This window comes from Haliotis rufescens, unplaced genomic scaffold, assembly GCF_023055435.1.
Source record: "Haliotis rufescens isolate VD_foot unplaced genomic scaffold, xgHalRufe1.0.p SCAF_111, whole genome shotgun sequence".
Lineage (NCBI taxonomy): Eukaryota > Metazoa > Mollusca > Gastropoda > Lepetellida > Haliotidae > Haliotis > Haliotis rufescens.
This window is the reverse complement of record NW_025963793.1, coordinates 554063-575067: the sequence shown is the minus strand read 5'-3', so window position 1 is coordinate 575067 and position 21005 is coordinate 554063. Positions and strand designations below refer to the sequence as shown.

The following is a 21005-nucleotide window of genomic DNA, read 5'->3' as shown; positions in this document are numbered from 1 at the left end:
AGAAGTCTTCAGTCACTGTTTGTTTGTCGTGTGGTGCAAAAGTGGTGACAGTCACTGGACTTGTTGTTTCTGGTGTTGCACCACTTGAAGTCTCTTCTCCTGACGATGTTATCATTTCCTCGGTTACTGCTGATCCCTCATCGGGTAGTGTTGCAGTTTGGACAGTGTCTGTGGTCACGGTTGGAATGGACAGGCTTTCGTCTGCAGCTGTTGTTTGTCCTCCCGAAAACGTCACCATTTCCTCTGTCACACCTGATCCTTCATCTCCTGAACTTGTCATTTCTTCTGCCTGGGAGGTAGACATTGTAGCAGGACTAGTAGTCTCTGCTGTTGTTGTGCTTCCCGTTTCATCTCCTGAGGCTGTAAACATATCTTCAGTTATGCCGGAGAAGTCTTCAGTCACTGTTTGTTTGTCGTCTGGTGCTAGAGTGGTGACAGTCACTGGACTTGTTGTTTCTGGTGTTGCACCACTTGAAGTCTCTTCTCCTGAAGATGTTATCATTTCCTCTGTTATTGCTGATCCCTCATCGGGTAGTGCTGCAGTTTGGACAGTGTCTGTGGTCACGGTTGGAATGGACAGGCTTTTGTCTACAGCTGTCGTTTGTTCTCCCGAAAACGTCAGCATTTCCTCTGTCACACCTGATCCTTCATCTCCTGAACTTGTCATTTCTCCTGCCTGGGCGGTAGACATTGTTTCAGGACTAGTAGTCTCTGCTGTTGTTGTGCTTCCCGTTTCATCTCCTGAGGCTGTAAACATATCTTCAGTTATGCCGGAGAAGTCTTCAGTCACTGTTTGTTTGTCGTGTGGTGCAAAAGTGGTGACAGTCACTGGACTTGTTGTTTCTGGTGTTGCACCACTTGAAGTCTCTTCTCCTGACGATGTTATCATTTCCTCGGTTACTGCTGATCCCTCATCGGGTAGTGTTGCAGTTTGGACAGTGTCTGTGGTCACGGTTGGAATGGACAGGCTTTCGTCTGCAGCTGTTGTTTGTCCTCCCGAAAACGTCAGCATTTCCTCTGTCACACCTGATCCTTCATCTCCTGAACTTGTCATTTCTCCTGCCTGGGAGGTAAACATTGTGGCAGGACTAGTAATCTCTGCTGTTGTTGTGCTTCCCGTTTCATCTCCTGAGGCTGTAAACATATCTTCAGTTATGCCGGAGAAGTCTTCAGTCACTGTTTGTTTGTCGTCTGGTGCTAGAGTGGTGACAGTCACTGGACTTGTTGTTTCTGGTGTTGCACCACTTGAAGTCTCTTCTCCTGAAGATGTTATCATTTCCTCTGTTATTGCTGATCCCTCATCGGGTAGTGCTGCAGTTTGGACAGTGTCTGTGGTCACGGTGGGAATGGACAGGCTTTCGTCTACAGCTGTCGTTTGTTCTCCCGAAAACGTCAGCATTTCCTCTGTCACACCTGATCCTTCATCTCCTGAACTTGTCATTTCTCCTGCCTGGGCGGTAGACATTTTTTCAGGACTAGTAGTCTCTGCTGTTGTTGTGCTTCCCGTTTCATCCCCTGAGGCTGTAAACATATCTTCAGTTATGCCGGAGAAGTCTTCAGTCACTGTTTGTTTGTCGTGTGGTGCAAAAGAGGTGACAGTCACTGGACTTGTTGTTTCTGGTGTTGCACCACTTGAAGTCTCTTCTCCTGAAGATGTTTTCATTTCCTCGGTTACTGCTGATCCCTCATCGGGTAGTGTTGCAGTTTGGACAGTGTCTGTGGTCACGGTTGGAATGGACAGGCTTTCGTCTGCAGCTGTTGTTTGTCCTCCCGAAAACGTCAGCATTTCCTCTGTCACACCTGATCCTTCATCTCCTGAACTTGTCATTTCTCCTGCCTGGGAGGTAAACATTGTGGCAGGACTAGTAGTCTCTGCTGTTGTTGTGCTTCCCGTTTCATCTCCTGAGGCTGTAAACATATCTTCAGTTATGCCGGAGAAGTCTTCAGTCACTGTTTGTTTGTCGTCTGGTGCTAGAGTGGTGACAGTCACTGGACTTGTTGTTTCTGGTGTTGCACCACTTGAAGTCTCTTCTCCTGAAGATGTTATCATTTCCTCTGTTATTGCTGATCCCTCATCGGGTAGTGTTGCAGTTTGGACAGTGTCTGTGGTCACGGTTGGAATGGACAGGCTTTCGTCTACAGCTGTCGTTTGTTCTCCCGAAAACGTCAGCATTTCCTCTGTCACACCTGATCCTTCATCTCCTGAACTTGTCATTTCTCCTGCCATGGCGGTAGACACTGTGGCAGGACTAGTAGTCTCTGCTGTTTTTGTGCTTCCCGTTTCATCTCCTGAGGCTGTAAACATATCTTCAGTTATGCCGGAGAAGTCTTCAGTCACTGTTTGTTTGTCGTGTGGTGCAAAAGTGGTGACAGTTACTGGACTTGTTGTTTCTGGTGTTGCACCACTTGAAGTCTCTTCTCCTGAAGATGTTTTCATTTCCTCGGTTACTGCTGATCCCTCATCGGGTAGTGTTGCAGTTTGGACAGTGTCTGTGGTCACGGTTGGAATGGACAGGCTTTCGTCTACAGCTGTCGTTTGTTCTCCCGAAAACGTCAGCATTTCCTCTGTCACACCTGATCCTTCATCTTCTGAACTTGTCATTTCTCCTGCCTGGGCGGTAGACACTGTGGCAGGACTAGTAGTCTCTGCTGTTGTTGTGCTTCCCGTTTCATCTCCTGAGGCTGTAAACATATCTTCAGTTATGCCGGAGAAGTCTTCAGTCACTGTTTGTTTGTCGTGTGGTGCAAAACTGGTGACAGTCACTGGACTTGTTGTTTCTGGTGTTGCACCACTTGAAGTACCTTCTCCTGAAGATGTTATCATTTCCTCGGTTATTGCTGATCCCTCATCGGGTAGTGTTGCAGTTTGGACAGTGTCTGTGGTCACGGTTGGAATGGACAGGCTTTCGTCTGCAGCTGTTGTTTGTTCTCCCGAAAACGTCAGCATTTCCTCTGTCACACCTGATCCTTCATCTCCTGAAGTTGTCATTTCTTCTGCCTGGGAGGTAGACATTGTAGCAGGACTAGTAGTCTCTGCAGTTGTTGTGCTTCCCGTTTCATCTCCTGAGGCTGTAAACATATTTTCAGTTATGCCGGAGAAGTCTTCAGTCACTGTTTGTTTGTCGTCTGGTGCAAAAGTGGTGACAGTCACTGGACTTGTTGTTTCTGGTGTTGCACCACTTGAAGTCTCTTCTCCTGAAGATGTTATCATTTCCTCGGTTATTGCTGATCCCTCATCGGGTAGTGTTGCAGTTTGGACAGTGTCTGTGGTCACGGTTGGAATGGACAGGCTTTCGTCTACAGCTGTCGTTTGTTCTCCCGAAAACGTCAGCATTTCCTCTGTCACACCTGATCCTTCATCTCCTGAACTTGTCATTTCTCCTGCCTGGGCGGTAGACATTGTTTCAGGACTAGTAGTCTCTGATGTTGTTGTGCTTCCCGTTTCATCTCCTGAGGCTGTAAACATATCTTCAGTTATGCCGGAGAAGTCTTCAGTCACTGTTTGTTTGTCGTGTGGTGCAAAAGTGGTGACAGTCACTGGACTTGTTGTTTCTGGTGTTGCACCACTTGAAGTCTCTTCTCCTGAAGATGTTATCATTTCCTCGGTTACTGCTGATCGCTCATCGGGTAGTGTTGCAGTTTGGACAGTGTCTGTGGTCACGGTTGGAATGGACAGGCTTTCGTCTGCAGCTGTTGTTTGTTCTCCCGAAAACGTCAGCATTTCCTCTGTCACACCTGATCCTTCATCTCCTGAACTTGTCATTTCTCCTGCCTGGGAGGTAAACATTGTGGCAAGACTAGTAGTCTCTGCTGTTGTTGTGCTTCCCGTTTCATCTCCTGAGGCTGTAAACATATCTTCAGTTATGCCGGAGAAGTCTTCAGTCACTGTTTGTTTGTCGTCTGGTGCTAGAGTGGTGACAGTCACTGGACTTGTTGTTTCTGGTGTTGCACCACTTGAAGTCTCTTCTCCTGAAGATGTTATCATTTCCTCTGTTATTGCTGATCCCTCATCGGGTAGTGTTGCAGTTTGGACAGTGTCTGTGGTCACGGTTGGAATGGACAGGCTTTCGTCTACAGCTGTCGTTTGTTCTCCCGAAAACGTCAGCATTTCCTCTGTCACACCTGATCCTTCATCTCCTGAACTTGTCATTTCTCCTGCCATGGCGGTAGACACTGTGGCAGGACTAGTAGTCTCTGCTGTTTTTGTGCTTCCCGTTTCATCTCCTGAGGCTGTAAACATATCTTCAGTTATGCCGGAGAAGTCTTCAGTCACTGTTTGTTTGTCGTGTGGTGCAAAAGTGGTGACAGTTACTGGACTTGTTGTTTCTGGTGTTGCACCACTTGAAGTCTCTTCTCCTGAAGATGTTTTCATTTCCTCGGTTACTGCTGATCCCTCATCGGGTAGTGTTGCAGTTTGGACAGTGTCTGTGGTCACGGTTGGAATGGACAGGCTTTCGTCTACAGCTGTCGTTTGTTCTCCCGAAAACGTCAGCATTTCCTCTGTCACACCTGATCCTTCATCTTCTGAACTTGTCATTTCTCCTGCCTGGGCGGTAGACACTGTGGCAGGACTAGTAGTCTCTGCTGTTGTTGTGCTTCCCGTTTCATCTCCTGAGGCTGTAAACATATCTTCAGTTATGCCGGAGAAGTCTTCAGTCACTGTTTGTTTGTCGTGTGGTGCAAAACTGGTGACAGTCACTGGACTTGTTGTTTCTGGTGTTGCACCACTTGAAGTACCTTCTCCTGAAGATGTTATCATTTCCTCGGTTATTGCTGATCCCTCATCGGGTAGTGTTGCAGTTTGGACAGTGTCTGTGGTCACGGTTGGAATGGACAGGCTTTCGTCTGCAGCTGTTGTTTGTTCTCCCGAAAACGTCAGCATTTCCTCTGTCACACCTGATCCTTCATCTCCTGAAGTTGTCATTTCTTCTGCCTGGGAGGTAGACATTGTAGCAGGACTAGTAGTCTCTGCAGTTGTTGTGCTTCCCGTTTCATCTCCTGAGGCTGTAAACATATTTTCAGTTATGCCGGAGAAGTCTTCAGTCACTGTTTGTTTGTCGTCTGGTGCAAAAGTGGTGACAGTCACTGGACTTGTTGTTTCTGGTGTTGCACCACTTGAAGTCTCTTCTCCTGAAGATGTTATCATTTCCTCGGTTATTGCTGATCCCTCATCGGGTAGTGTTGCAGTTTGGACAGTGTCTGTGGTCACGGTTGGAATGGACAGGCTTTCGTCTACAGCTGTCGTTTGTTCTCCCGAAAACGTCAGCATTTCCTCTGTCACACCTGATCCTTCATCTCCTGAACTTGTCATTTCTCCTGCCTGGGCGGTAGACATTGTTTCAGGACTAGTAGTCTCTGATGTTGTTGTGCTTCCCGTTTCATCTCCTGAGGCTGTAAACATATCTTCAGTTATGCCGGAGAAGTCTTCAGTCACTGTTTGTTTGTCGTGTGGTGCAAAAGTGGTGACAGTCACTGGACTTGTTGTTTCTGGTGTTGCACCACTTGAAGTCTCTTCTCCTGACGATGTTATCATTTCCTCGGTTACTGCTGATCCCTCATCGGGTAGTGTTGCAGTTTGGACAGTGTCTGTGGTCACGGTTGGAATGGACAGGCTTTCGTCTGCAGCTGTTGTTTGTCCTCCCGAAAACGTCAGCATTTCCTCTGTCACACCTGATCCTTCATCTCCTGAACTTGTCATTTCTCCTGCCTGGGAGGTAAACATTGTGGCAGGACTAGTAGTCTCTGCTGTTGTTGTGCTTCCCGTTTCATCTCCTGAGGCTGTAAACATATCTTCAGTTATGCCGGAGAAGTCTTCAGTCACTGTTTGTTTGTCGTCTGGTGCTAGAGTGGTGACAGTCACTGGACTTGTTGTTTCTGGTGTTGCACCACTTGAAGTCTCTTCTCCTGAAGATGTTATCATTTCCTCGGTTATTGCTGATCCCTCATCGGGTAGTGCTGCAGTTTGGACAGTGTCTGTGGTCACGGTTGGAATGGACAGGCTTTCGTCTACAGCTGTCGTTTGTTCTCCCGAAAACGTCAGCATTTCCTCTGTCACACCTGATCCTTCATCTCCTGAACTTGTCATTTCTCCTGCCTGGGCGGTAGACATTGTTTCAGGACTAGTAGTCTCTGCTGTTGTTGTGCTTCCCGTTTCATCTCCTGAGGCTGTAAACATATCTTCAGTTATGCCGGAGAAGTCTTCAGTCACTGTTTGTTTGTCGTGTGGTGCAAAAGTGGTGACAGTCACTGGACTTGTTGTTTCTGGTGTTGCACCACTTGAAGTCTCTTCTCCTGAAGATGTTTTCATTTCCTCGGTTACTGCTGATCCCTCATCGGGTAGTGTTGCAGTTTGGACAGTGTCTGTGGTCACGGTTGGAATGGACAGGCTTTCGTCTGCAGCTGTTGTTTGTCCTCCCGAAAACGTCAGCATTTCCTCTGTCACACCTGATCCTTCATCTCCTGAACTTGTCATTTCTCCTGCCTGGGAGGTAAACATTGTGGCAGGACTAGTAGTCTCTGCTGTTGTTGTGCTTCCCGTTTCATCTCCTGAGGCTGTAAACATATCTTCAGTTATGCCGGAGAAGTCTTCAGTCACTGTTTGTTTGTCGTCTGGTGCTAGAGTGGTGACAGTCACTGGACTTGTTGTTTCTGGTGTTGCACCACTTGAAGTCTCTTCTCCTGAAGATGTTATCATTTCCTCTGTTATTGCTGATCCCTCATCGGGTAGTGTTGCAGTTTGGACAGTGTCTGTGGTCACGGTTGGAATGGACAGGCTTTCGTCTACAGCTGTCGTTTGTTCTCCCGAAAACGTCAGCATTTCCTCTGTCACACCTGATCCTTCATCTCCTGAACTTGTCATTTCTCCTGCCATGGCGGTAGACACTGTGGCAGGACTAGTAGTCTCTGCTGTTTTTGTGCTTCCCGTTTCATCTCCTGAGGCTGTAAACATATCTTCAGTTATGCCGGAGAAGTCTTCAGTCACTGTTTGTTTGTCGTGTGGTGCAAAAGTGGTGACAGTTACTGGACTTGTTGTTTCTGGTGTTGCACCACTTGAAGTCTCTTCTCCTGAAGATGTTTTCATTTCCTCGGTTACTGCTGATCCCTCATCGGGTAGTGTTGCAGTTTGGACAGTGTCTGTGGTCACGGTTGGAATGGACAGGCTTTCGTCTGCAGCTGTTGTTTGTCCTCCCGAAAACGTCAGCATTTCCTCTGTCACACCTGATCCTTCATCTCCTGAACTTGTCATTTCTCCTGCCTGGGAGGTAAACATTGTGGCAGGACTAGTAGTCTCTGCTGTTGTTGTGCTTCCCGTTTCATCTCCTGAGGCTGTAAACATATCTTCAGTTATGCCGGAGAAGTCTTCAGTCACTGTTTGTTTGTCGTCTGGTGCTAGAGTGGTGACAGTCACTGGACTTGTTGTTTCTGGTGTTGCACCACTTGAAGTCTCTTCTCCTGAAGATGTTATCATTTCCTCGGTTATTGCTGATCCCTCATCGGGTAGTGTTGCAGTTTGGACAGTGTCTGTGGTCACGGTTGGAATGGACAGGCTTTCGTCTACAGCTGTCGTTTGTTCTCCCGAAAACGTCAGCATTTCCTCTGTCACACCTGATCCTTCATCTTCTGAACTTGTCATTTCTCCTGCCTGGGCGGTAGACACTGTGGCAGGACTAGTAATCTCTGCTGTTGTTGTGCTTCCCGTTTCATCTCCTGAGGCTGTAAACATATCTTCAGTTATGCCGGAGAAGTCTTCAGTCACTGTTTGTTTGTCGTGTGGTGCAAAAGTGGTGACAGTCACTGGACTTGTTGTTTCTGGTGTTGCACCACTTGAAGTACCTTCTCCTGAAGATGTTATCATTTCCTCGGTTACTGCTGATCCCTCATCGGGTAGTGTTGCAGTTTGGACAGTGTCTGTGGTCACGGTTGGAATGGACAGGCTTTCGTCTGCAGCTGTTGTTTGTTCTCCCGAAAACGTCAGCATTTCCTCTGTCACACCTGATCCTTCATCTCCTGAACTTGTCATTTCTTCTGCCTGGGAGGTAGACATTGTAGCAGGACTAGTAGTCTCTGCTGTTGTTGTGCTTCCCGTTTCATCTCCTGAGTCTGTAAACATATTTTCAGTTATGCCGGAGAAGTCTTCAGTCACTGTTTGTTTGTCGTGTGGTGCAAAAGTGGTGACAGTCACTGGACTTGTTGTTTCTGGTGTTGCACCACTTGAAGTCTCTTCTCCTGAAGATGTTATCATTTCCTCGGTTATTGCTGATCCCTCATCGGGTAGTGTTGCAGTTTGGACAGTGTCTGTGGTCACGGTTGGAATGGACAGGCTTTCGTCTACAGCTGTCGTTTGTTCTCCCGAAAACGTCAGCATTTCCTCTGTCACACCTGATCCTTCATCTCCTGAACTTGTCATTTCTCCTGCCTGGGCGGTAGACATTGTGGCAGGACTAGTAGTCTCTGATGTTGTTGTGCTTCCCGTTTCATCTCCTGAGGCTGTAAACATATCTTCAGTTATGCCGGAGAAGTCTTCAGTCACTGTTTGTTTGTCGTGTGGTGCAAAAGTGGTGACAGTCACTGGACTTGTTGTTTCTGGTGTTGCACCACTTGAAGTCTCTTCTCCTGACGATGTTATCATTTCCTCGGTTACTGCTGATCCCTCATCGGGTAGTGTTGCAGTTTGGACAGTGTCTGTGGTCACGGTTGGAATGGACAGGCTTTCGTCTGCAGCTGTTGTTTGTCCTCCCGAAAACGTCAGCATTTCCTCTGTCACACCTGATCCTTCATCTCCTGAACTTGTCATTTCTCCTGCCTGGGAGGTAAACATTGTGGCAGGACTAGTAGTCTCTGCTGTTGTTGTGCTTCCCGTTTCATCTCCTGAGGCTGTAAACATATCTTCAGTTATGCCGGAGAAGTCTTCAGTCACTGTTTGTTTGTCGTCTGGTCCTAGAGTGGTGACAGTCACTGGACTTGTTGTTTCTGGTGTTGCACCACTTGAAGTCTCTTCTCCTGAAGATGTTATCATTTCCTCGGTTATTGCTGATCCCTCATCGGGTAGTGCTGCAGTTTGGACAGTGTCTGTGGTCACGGTGGGAATGGACAGGCTTTCGTCTACAGCTGTCGTTTGTTCTCCCGAAAACGTCAGCATTTCCTCTGTCACACCTGATCCTTCATCTCCTGAACTTGTCATTTCTCCTGCCTGGGCGGTAGACATTGTTTCAGGACTAGTAGTCTCTGCTGTTGTTGTGCTTCCCGTTTCATCTCCTGAGGCTGTAAACATATCTTCAGTTATGCCGGAGAAGTCTTCAGTCACTGTTTGTTTGTCGTGTGGTGCAAAAGTGGTGACAGTCACTGGACTTGTTGTTTCTGGTGTTGCACCACTTGAAGTCTCTTCTCCTGAAGATGTTTTCATTTCCTCGGTTACTGCTGATCCCTCATCGGGTAGTGTTGCAGTTTGGACAGTGTCTGTGGTCACGGTTGGAATGGACAGGCTTTCGTCTGCAGCTGTTGTTTGTCCTCCCGAAAACGTCAGCATTTCCTCTGTCACACCTGATCCTTCATCTCCTGAACTTGTCATTTCTCCTGCCTGGGAGGTAAACATTGTGGCAGGACTAGTAGTCTCTGCTGTTGTTGTGCTTCCCGTTTCATCTCCTGAGGCTGTAAACATATCTTCAGTTATGCCGGAGAAGTCTTCAGTCACTGTTTGTTTGTCGTCTGGTGCTAGAGTGGTGACAGTCACTGGACTTGTTGTTTCTGGTGTTGCACCACTTGAAGTCTCTTCTCCTGAAGATGTTATCATTTCCTCGGTTATTGCTGATCCCTCATCGGGTAGTGTTGCAGTTTGGACAGTGTCTGTGGTCACGGTTGGAATGGACAGGCTTTCGTCTACAACTGTCGTTTGTTCTCCCGAAAACGTCAGCATTTCCTCTGTCACACCTGATCCTTCATCTCCTGAACTTGTCATTTCTCCTGCCATGGCGGTAGACACTGTGGCAGGACTAGTAGTCTCTGCTGTTGTTGTGCTTCCCGTTTCATCTCCTGAGGCTGTAAACATATCTTCAGTTATGCCGGAGAAGTCTTCAGTCACTGTTTGTTTGTCGTGTGGTGCAAAAGTGGTGACAGTTACTGGACTTGTTGTTTCTGGTGTTGCACCACTTGAAGTCTCTTCTCCTGAAGATGTTTTCATTTCCTCGGTTACTGCTGATCCCTCATCGGGTAGTGTTGCAGTTTGGACAGTGTCTGTGGTCACGGTTGGAATGGACAGGCTTTCGTCTGCAGCTGTTGTTTGTCCTCCCGAAAACGTCAGCATTTCCTCTGTCACACCTGATCCTTCATCTTCTGAACTTGTCATTTCTCCTGCCTGGGCGGTAGACACTGTGGCAGGACTAGTAGTCTCTGCTGTTGTTGTGCTTCCCGTTTCATCTCCTGAGGCTGTAAACATATCTTCAGTTATGCCGGAGAAGTCTTCAGTCACTGTTTGTTTGTCGTGTGGTGCAAAAGTGGTGACAGTCACTGGACTTGTTGTTTCTGGTGTTGCACCACTTGAAGTCTCTTCTCCTGAAGATGTTATCATTTCCTCGGTTATTGCTGATCCCTCATCGGGTAGTGTTGCAGTTTGGACAGTGTCTGTGGTCACGGTTGGAATGGACAGGCTTTCGTCTACAGCTGTCGTTTGTTCTCCCGAAAACGTCAGCATTTCCTCTGTCACACCTGATCCTTCATCTCCTGAACTTGTCATTTCTCCTGCCTGGGCGGTAGACATTGTTTCAGGACTAGTAGTCTCTGCTGTTGTTGTGCTTCCCGTTTCATCTCCTGAGGCTGTAAACATATCTTCAGTTATGCCGGAGAAGTCTTCAGTCACTGTTTGTTTGTCGTGTGGTGCAAAAGTGGTGACAGTCACTGGACTTGTTGTTTCTGGTGTTGCACCACTTGAAGTCTCTTCTCCTGAAGATGTTATCATTTCCTCGGTTACTGCTGATCGCTCATCGGGTAGTGTTGCAGTTTGGACAGTGTCTGTGGTCACGGTTGGAATGGACAGGCTTTCGTCTGCAGCTGTTGTTTGTCCTCCCGAAAACGTCAGCATTTCCTCTGTCACACCTGATCCTTCATCTCCTGAACTTGTCATTTCTTCTGCCTGGGAGGTAGACATTGTAGCAAGACTAGTAGTCTCTGCTGTTGTTGTGCTTCCCGTTTCATCTCCTGAGGCTGTTAACATATCTTCAGTTATGCCGGAGAAGTCTTCAGTCACTGTTTGTTTGTCGTTTGGTGCTAGAGTGGTGACAGTCACTGGACTTGTTGTTTCTGGTGTTGCACCACTTGAAGTCTCTTCTCCTGAAGATGTTATCATTTCCTCTGTTATTGCTGATCCCTCATCGGGTAGTGTTGCAGTTTGGACACTGTCTGTGGTCACGGTTGGAATGGACAGGCTTTCGTCTACAGCTGTCGTTTGTTCTCCCGAAAACGTCAGCATTTCCTCTGTCACACCTGATCCTTCATCTCCTGAACTTGTCATTTCTCCTGCCTGGGCGGTAGACATTGTGGCAGGACTAGTAGTCTCTGCTGTTGTTGTGCTTCCCGTTTCATCTCCTGAGGCTGTAAACATATCTTCAGTTATGCCGGAGAAGTCTTCAGTCACTGTTTGTTTGTCGTGTGGTGCAAAAGTGGTGACAGTCACTGGACTTGTTGTTTCTGGTGTTGCACCACTTGAAGTCTCTTCTCCTGAAGATGTTATCATTTCCTCGGTTACTGCTGATCGCTCATCGGGTAGTGTTGCAGTTTGGACAGTGTCTGTGGTCACGGTTGGAATGGACAGGCTTTCGTCTGCAGCTGTTGTTTGTCCTCCCGAAAACGTCAACATTTCCTCTGTCACACCTGATCCTTCATCTCCTGAACTTGTCATTTCTTCTGCCTGGGAGGTAGACATTGTAGCAAGACTAGTAGTCTCTGCTGTTGTTGTGCTTCCCGTTTCATCTCCTGAGGCTGTAAACATATCTTCAGTTATGCCGGAGAAGTCTTCAGTCACTGTTTGTTTGTCGTTTGGTGCTAGAGTGGTGACAGTCACTGGACTTGTTGTTTCTGGTGTTGCACCACTTGAAGTCTCTTCTCCTGAAGATGTTATCATTTCCTCTGTTATTGCTGATCCCTCATCGGGTAGTGTTGCAGTTTGGACACTGTCTGTGGTCACGGTTGGAATGGACAGGCTTTCGTCTACAGCTGTCGTTTGTTCTCCCGAAAACGTCAGCATTTCCTCTGTCACACCTGATCCTTCATCTCCTGAAGTTGTCATTTCTTCTGCCTGGGAGGTAGACATTGTAGCAGGACTAGTAGTCTCTGCTGTTGTTGTGCTTCCCGTTTCATCTCCTGAGGCTGTAAACATATCTTCAGTTATGCCGGAGAAGTCTTCAGTCACTGTTTGTTTGTCGTCTGGTGCTAGAGTGGTGACAGTCACTGGACTTGTTGTTTCTGGTGTTGCACCACTTGAAGTCTCTTCTCCTGAAGATGTTATCATTTCCTCGGTTACTGCTGATCGCTCATCGGGTAGTGTTGCAGTTTGGACAGTGTCTGTGGTCACGGTTGGAATGGACAGGCTTTCGTCTGCAGCTGTTGTTTGTCCTCCCGAAAACGTCAACATTTCCTCTGTCACACCTGATCCTTCATCTCCTGAACTTGTCATTTCTTCTGCCTGGGAGGTAGACATTGTAGCAAGACTAGTAGTCTCTGCTGTTGTTGTGCTTCCCGTTTCATCTCCTGAGGCTGTAAACATATCTTCAGTTATGCCGGAGAAGTCTTCAGTCACTGTTTGTTTGTCGTTTGGTGCTAGAGTGGTGACAGTCACTGGACTTGTTGTTTCTGGTGTTGCACCACTTGAAGTCTCTTCTCCTGAAGATGTTATCATTTCCTCTGTTATTGCTGATCCCTCATCGGGTAGTGTTGCAGTTTGGACACTGTCTGTGGTCACGGTTGGAATGGACAGGCTTTCGTCTACAGCTGTCGTTTGTTCTCCCGAAAACGTCAGCATTTCCTCTGTCACACCTGATCCTTCATCTCCTGAAGTTGTCATTTCTTCTGCCTGGGAGGTAGACATTGTAGCAGGACTAGTAGTCTCTGCTGTTGTTGTGCTTCCCGTTTCATCTCCTGAGGCTGTAAACATATCTTCAGTTATGCCGGAGAAGTCTTCAGTCACTGTTTGTTTGTCGTCTGGTGCTAGAGTGGTGACAGTCACTGGACTTGTTGTTTCTGGTGTTGCACCACTTGAAGTCTCTTCTCCTGAAGATGTTATCATTTCCTCGGTTATTGCTGATCCCTCATCGGGTAGTGCTGCAGTTTGGACAGTGTCTGTGGTCACGGTTGGAATGGACAGGCTTTCGTCTACAGCTGTCGTTTGTTCTCCCGAAAACGTCAGCATTTCCTCTGTCACACCTGATCCTTCATCTCCTGAACTTGTCATTTCTCCTGCCTGGGCGGTAGACATTGTAGCAGGACTAGTAGTCTCTGCTGTTGTTGTGCTTCCCGTTTCATCTCCCGAGGCTGTAAACATATCTTCAGTTTTGCCAGAGAAGTCTTCAGTCACTGTTTGTTTGTCGTCTGGTGCAAAAGTGGTGACAGTCACTGTACTTGTTGTTTCTGGTGTTGCACCACTTGAAGTCTCTTCTCCTGAAGATGTTATCATTTCCTCGGTTATTGCTGATCCCTCATCGGGTAGTGCTGCAGTTTGGACAGTGTCTGTGGTCACGGTTGGAATGGACAGGCTTTCGTCTACAACTGTCGTTTGTTCTCCCGAAAACGTCAGCATTTCCTCTGTCACACCTGATCCTTCATCTCCTGAACTTGTCATTTCTCCTGCCTGGGAGGTAAACATTGTGGCAGGACTAGTAGTCTCTGCTGTTGTTGTGCTTCCCGTTTCATCCCCTGAGGCTGTAAACATATCTTCAGTTATGCTGGAGAAGTCTTCAGTCATTGTTTGTTTGTCGTCTGGTGCTAGAGTGGTGACAGTCACTGGACTTGTTGTTTCTGGTGTTGCACCACTTGAAGTCTCTTCTCCTGAAGATGTTATCATTTCCTCTGTTACCGCTGATCCCTCATCGGGTAGTGTTGCAGTTTGGACAGTGTCTGTGGTCACGGTTGGAATGGACAGGCTTTCGTCTACAGCTGTTGTTTGTCCTCCCGAAAACGTCAGCATTTCCTCTGTCACACCTGATCCTTCATCTCCTGAACTTGTCATTTCTCCTGCCTGGGAGGTAAACATTGTGGCAGGACTAGTAGTCTCTGCTGTTGTTGTGCTTCCCGTTTCATCTCCTGAGGCTGTAAACATATCTTCAGTTATGTCGGAGAAGTCTTCAGTCACTGTTTGTTTGTCGTCTGGTGCTAGAGTGGTGACAGTCACTGGACTTGTTGTTTCTGGTGTTGCACCACTTGAAGTCTCTTCTCCTGAAGATGTTTTCATTTCCTCGGTTATTGCTGATCCCTCATCGGGTAGTGCTGCAGTTTGGACAGTGTCTGTGGTCACGGTTGGAATGGACAGGCTTTCGTCTACAACTGTCGTTTGTTCTCCCGAAAACGTCAGCATTTCCTCTGTCACACCTGATCCTTCATCTCCTGAACTTGTCATTTCTCCTGCCTGGGCGGTAGACATTGTTTCAGGACTAGTAGTCGCTGCTGTTGTTGTGCTTCCCGTTTCATCTCCTGAGGCTGTAAACATATCTTCAGTTATGCCGGAGAAGTCTTCAGTCACTGTTTGTTTGTCGTGTGGTGCAAAAGTGGTGACAGTCACTGGACTTGTTGTTTCTGGTGTTGCACCACTTGAAGTCTCTTCTCCTGAAGATGTTATCATTTCCTCTGTTATTGCTGATCCCTCATCGGGTAGTGCTGCAGTTTGGACAGTGTCTGTGGTCACGGTGGGAATGGACAGGCTTTCGTCTACAGCTGTCGTTTGTTCTCCCGAAAACGTCAGCATTTCCTCTGTCACACCTGATCCTTCATCTCCTGAACTTGTCATTTCTCCTGCCTGGGCGGTAGACATTGTTTCAGGACTAGTAGTCTCTGCTGTTGTTGTGCTTCCCGTTTCATCTCCTGAGGCTGTAAACATATCTTCAGTTATGCCGGAGAAGTCTTCAGTCACTGTTTGTTTGTCGTGTGGTGCAAAAGTGGTGACAGTCACTGGACTTGTTGTTTCTGGTGTTGCACCACTTGAAGTCTCTTCTCCTGAAGATGTTATCATTTCCTCGGTTACTGCTGATCCCTCATCGGGTAGTGTTGCAGTTTGGACAGTGTCTGTGGTCACGGTTGGAATGGACAGGCTTTCGTCTGCAGCTGTTGTTTGTCCTCCCGAAAACGTCAGCATTTCCTCTGTCACACCTGATCCTTCATCTCCTGAACTTGTCATTTCTCCTGCCTGGGAGGTAAACATTGTAGCAGGACTAGTAGTCTCTGCTGTTGTTGTGCTTCCCGTTTCATCTCCTGAGGCTGTAAACATATCTTCAGTTATGCCGGAGAAGTCTTCAGTCACTGTTTGTTTGTCGTCTGGTGCTAGAGTGGTGACAGTCACTGGACTTGTTGTTTCTGGTGTTGCACCACTTGAAGTCTCTTCTCCTGAAGATGTTATCATTTCCTCTGTTATTGCTGATCCCTCATCGGGTAGTGCTGCAGTTTGGACAGTGTCTGTGGTCACGGTTGGAATGGACAGGCTTTCGTCTACAGCTGTCGTTTGTTCTCCCGAAAACGTCAGCATTTCCTTTGTCACACCTGATCCTTCATCTCCTGAAGTTGTCATTTCTCCTGCCTGGGCGGTAGACATTGTTTCAGGACTAGTAGTCTCTGCTGTTGTTGTGCTTCCCGTTTCATCTCCTGAGGCTGTAAACATATCTTCAGTTATGCTGGAGAAGTCTTCAGTCACTGTTTGTTTGTCGTGTGGTGCAAAAGTGGTGACAGTCACTGGACTTGTTGTTTCTGGTGTTGCACCACTTGAAGTCTCTTCTCCTGAAGATGTTATCATTTCCTCGGTTACTGCTGATCCCTCATCGGGTAGTGTTGCAGTTTGGACAGTGTCTGTGGTCACGGTTGGAATGGACAGGCTTTCGTCTGCAGCTGTTGTTTGTCCTCCCGAAAACGTCAGCATTTCCTCTGTCACACCTGATCCTTCATCTCCTGAAGTTGTCATTTCTTCTGCCTGGGAGGTAGACACTGTAGCAGGACTAGTAGTCTCTGCTGTTGTTGTGCTTCCCGTTTCATCTCCTGAGGCTGTAAACATATCTTCAGTTATGCCGGAGAAGTCTTCAGTCACTGTTTGTTTGTCGTCTGGTGCTAGAGTGGTGACAGTCACTGGACTTGTTGTTTCTGGTGTTGCACCACTTGAAGTCTCTTCTCCTGAAGATGTTATCATTTCCTCGGTTATTGCTGATCCCTCATTGGGTAGTGCTGCAGTTTGGACAGTGTCTGTGGTCACGGTTGGAATGGACAGGCTTTCGTCTACAACTGTCGTTTGTTCTCCCGAAAACGTCAGCATTTCCTCTGTCACACCTGATCCTTCATCTCCTGAAGTTGTCATTTCTTCTGCCTCGGAGGTAGACATTGTAGCAGGACTAGTAGTCTCTGCTGTTGTTGTGCTTCCCGTTTCATCTCCTGAGGCTGTAAACATATCTTCAGTTATGCCGGAGAAGTCTTCAGTCACTGTTTGTTTGTCGTCTGGTGCTAGAGTGGTGACAGTCACTGGACTTGTTGTTTCTGGTGTTGCACCACTTGAAGTCTCTTCTCCTGAAGATGTTATCATTTCCTCGGTTATTCCTGATCCCTCATCGGGTAGTGCTGCAGTTTGGACAGTGTCTGTGGTCACGGTTGGAATGGACAGGCTTTCGTCTACAACTGTCGTTTGTTCTCCCGAAAACGTCAGCATTTCCTCTGTCACACCTGATCCTTCATCTCCTGAACTTGTCATTTCTCCTGCCTGGGAGGTAGACATTGTTTCAGGACTAGTAGTCTCTGCTGTTGTTGTGCTTCCCGTTTCATCTCCTGAGGCTGTAAACATATCTTCAGTTATGCCGGAGAAGTCTTCAGTCACTGTTTGTTTGTCGTGTGGTGCAATAGTGGTGACAGTCACTGGACTTGTTGTTTCTGGTGTTGCACCACTTGAAGTCTCTTCTCCTGAAGATGTTATCATTTCCTCGGTTATTGCTGATCGCTCATCGGGTAGTGTACCAGTTTGGACAGTGTCTGTGGTCACGGTTGGAATGGACAGGCTTTCGTCTGCAGCTGTTGTTTGTCCTCCCGAAAACGTCAGCATTTCCTCTGTCACACCTGATCCTTCATCTCCTGAACTTGTCATTTCTCCTGCCTGGGAGGTAGACATTGTTTCAGGACTAGTAGTCTCTGCTGTTGTTGTGCTTCCCGTTTCATCTCCTGAGGCTGTAAACATATCTTCAGTTATGCCGGAGAAGTCTTCAGTCACTGTTTGTTTGTCGTCTGGTGCTAGAGTGGTGACAGTCACTGGACTTGTTGTTTCTGGTGTTGCACCACTTGAAGTCTCTTCTCCTGAAGATGTTATCATTTCCTCTGTTATTGCTGATCCTTCATCGGGTAGTGCTGCAGTTTGGACAGTGTCTGTGGTCACGGTTGGAATGGACAGGCTTTCGTCTACAGCTGTGGTTTGTTCTCCCGAAAACGTCAGCATTTCCTCTGTCACACCTGATCCTTCATCTCCTGAACTTGTCATTTCTTCTTCCTGGGAGGTAGACATTGTGGCAGGACTAGTAGTCTCTGCTGTTGTTGTGCTTCCCGTTTCATCTCCTGAGGCTGTAAACATATCTTCAGTTATTGTTATGCCAGAGAAGTCTTCAGTCACTGTTTGTTTGTCGTCTGGTGCTAGAGTGGTGACAGTCACTGGACTTGTTGTTTCTGGTGTTGCACCACTTGAAGTCTCTTCTCCTGAAGATGTTATCATTTCCTCTGTTATTGCTGATCCTTCATCGGGTAGTGCTGCAGTTTGGACAGTGTCTGTGGTCACGGTTGGAATGGACAGGCTTTCCTCTACAGCTGTCGTTTGTTCTCCCGAAAACGTCAGCATTTCCTCTGTCACACCTGATCCTTCATCTCCTGAAGTTGTCATTTCTCCTGCCTGGGAGGTAGACATTGTGGCAGGACTAGTGGTCTCTGCTGTTGTTGTGCTTCCCGTTTCATCTCCTGAGGCTGTAAACATATCTTCAGTTATGCCAGAGAAGTCTTCAGTCACTGTTTGTTTGTCGTCTGGTGCTAGAGTGGTGACAGTCACTGGACTTGTTGTTTCTGGTGTTGCACCACTTGAAGTCTCTTCTCCTGAAGATGTTATCATTTCCTCTGTTATTGCTGATCCTTCATCGGGTAGTGCTGCAGTTTGGACAGTGTCTGTGGTCACGGTTGGAATGGACAGGCTTTCGTCTACAGCTGTGGTTTGTTCTCCCGAAAACGTCAGCATTTCCTCTGTCACACCTGATCCTTCATCTCCTGAACTTGTCATTTCTTCTTCCTGGGAGGTAGACATTGTGGCAGGACTAGTAGTCTCTGCTGTTGTTGTGCTTCCCGTTTCATCTCCTGAGGCTGTAAACATATCTTCAGTTATTGTTATGCCAGAGAAGTCTTCAGTCACTGTTTGTTTGTCGTCTGGTGCTAGAGTGGTGACAGTCACTGGACTTGTTGTTTCTGGTGTTGCACCACTTGAAGTCTCTTCTCCTGAAGATGTTATCATTTCCTCTGTTATTGCTGATCCTTCATCGGGTAGTGCTGCAGTTTGGACAGTGTCTGTGGTCACGGTTGGAATGGACAGGCTTTCCTCTACAGCTGTCGTTTGTTCTCCCGAAAACGTCAGCATTTCCTCTGTCACACCTGATCCTTCATCTCCTGAAGTTGTCATTTCTCCTGCCTGGGAGGTAGACATTGTGGCAGGACTAGTGGTCTCTGCTGTTGTTGTGCTTCCCGTTTCATCTCCTGAGGCTGTAAACATATCTTCAGTTATGCCAGAGAAGTCTTCAGTCACTGTTTGTTTGTCGTCTGGTGCTAGAGTGGTGACAGTCACTGGACTTGTTGTTTCTGGTGTTGCACCACTTGAAGTCTCTTCTCCTGAAGATGTTATCATTTCCTCTGTTATTGCTGATCCCTCATCGGCTAGTGTTACAGTTTCGACAGTGTCTGTGGTCACGGTTGGAATGGACAGGCTTTCGTCTACAGCTGTCGTTTGTTCTCCCGAAAATATTTCCGTCGTCTTTTCCACTCTATTAAATGCTTGCAAAGTCACTTTTGGATCTAATTCTAATGAAGAAAATCCATATTCTGTTGGTGTTGTGATTTCATCTCCAAAAGTTGTCTTTTCTTCCCCAGAGGATGTTATCATTTCCTCCGTCACACCAGACTCTTCATCACCCGATGATGTCCCCTCCGGGATTGTACTTGTTGGCATAGTTACGGAGCTGTCAGGCTCTTGTGTGACAGTGCTGCTTGTTTCATCTCCAGATGCAGTGAAGGGCTCCTCTGTAAGACCAGAACCAGTCTCGGTTGCTGATGTGTCAACGCTGAGAGGTGTGGTAGTGTCAGTCATGCCACTTGTGGCATACTCGGTTGTTCCGCTGGAAACTTCATCTCCAGAAGAGGTGACCATTTCCTCAGTTACAGGGGATCCTTCTCCTGGAGTTGATGTGGCTGATGTAGGCGGCGACATTGTCTCCACTGTATCCGAGGGTGTTGTTTCTTCCCTAGGGGATGTTATCATTTCCTCCGTCACACCAGACTCTTCATCACCCGATGATGTCCCCTCCGGAATTGTACTTGTTGCCATAGTGACGGTGCTGTCAGGCTCTTGTGTGACAGTGCTGCTTGTTTCATCTCCAGATGCAGTGAAGGGCTCCTCTGTAAGACCAGAACCAGTCTCGGTTGCTGATGTGTCATCGCTGAGAGGTGTGGTAGTGTCAGTCATGCCACTTGTGGCATACTCGGTTGTTCCGCTGGACACTTCATCTCCAGAAGAGGTGACCATTTCCTCAGTTACAGGGGATCCTTCTTCTGGAGTGGATGTTACTGAGGTAGGCGGCGACATTGTCTCCACTGTATCCGAGGATGTTGTTTCTTCCCCAGAGGATGTTATCATTTCCTCCGTCACACCAGACTCTTCATCACCCGATGATGTCCCCTCCGGAATTGTACTTGTTGCCATAGTGACGGTGCTGTCAGGCTCTTGTGTGACAGTGCTGCTTGTTTCATCTCCAGATGCAGTGAAGGGCTCCTCTGTAAGACCAGAACCAGTCTCGGTTGCTGATGTGTCATCGCTGAGAGGTGTGGTAGTGTCAGTCATGCCACTTGTGGCATACTCGGTTGTTCCGCTGGACACTTCATCTCCAGAAGAGGTGACCATTTCCTCAGTTACAGGGGATCCTTCTTCTGGAGTTGATGTGGCTGATGTAGGCGGCGACATTGTCTCCACTGTATCCGAGGGTGTTGTTTCTTCCCCAGAGGATGTTATCATTTCCTCCGTCACACCAGACTCTTCATCACCCGATGATGTCCCCTCCGGAATTGTACTTGTTGCCATAGTGACGGTGCTGTCAGGCTCTTGTGTGACAGTGCTGCTTGTTTCATCTCCAGATGCAGTGAAGGGCTCCTCTGTAAGACCAGAACCAGTCTCGGTTGCTGATGTGTCATCGCTGAAAGGTGTGGTAGTGTCAGTCATGCCACTTGTGGCATACTCGGTTGTTCCGCTGGAAACTTCATCTCCAGAAGAGGTGACCATTTCCTCAGTTACAGGGGATCCTTCTTCTGGAGTTGATGTGGCTGATGTAGGCGGCGACATTGTCTCCACTGTATCCGAGGGTGTTGTTTCTTCCCCAGAGGATGTTATCATTTCCTCCGTCACACCAGACTCTTCATCACCCGATGATGTCCCCTCCGGAATTGTACTTGTTGCCATAGTTACGGAGCTGTCAGGCTCTTGTGTGACAGTGCTGCTTGTTTCATCTCCAGATGCAGTGAAGGGCTCCTCTGTAAGACCAGAACCAGTCTCG

At 47.6% G+C, this 21005-nt stretch overlaps 1 protein-coding gene across 1 annotated transcript in view; it reads right to left on the bottom strand.

Annotated features, from left to right (window-relative positions):
* LOC125378149 overlaps positions 1–21005 on the bottom strand; it is a 39373-nt gene that overhangs the window by 111 nt on the left and 18257 nt on the right. Inside the window, exon 2 of the mRNA XM_048393053.1 lies at positions 56–20982. Within this exon, the coding sequence (XP_048249010.1) occupies positions 56–20982 (20927 nt within the window). The remainder of the gene's footprint in view (positions 1–55; positions 20983–21005) is intronic.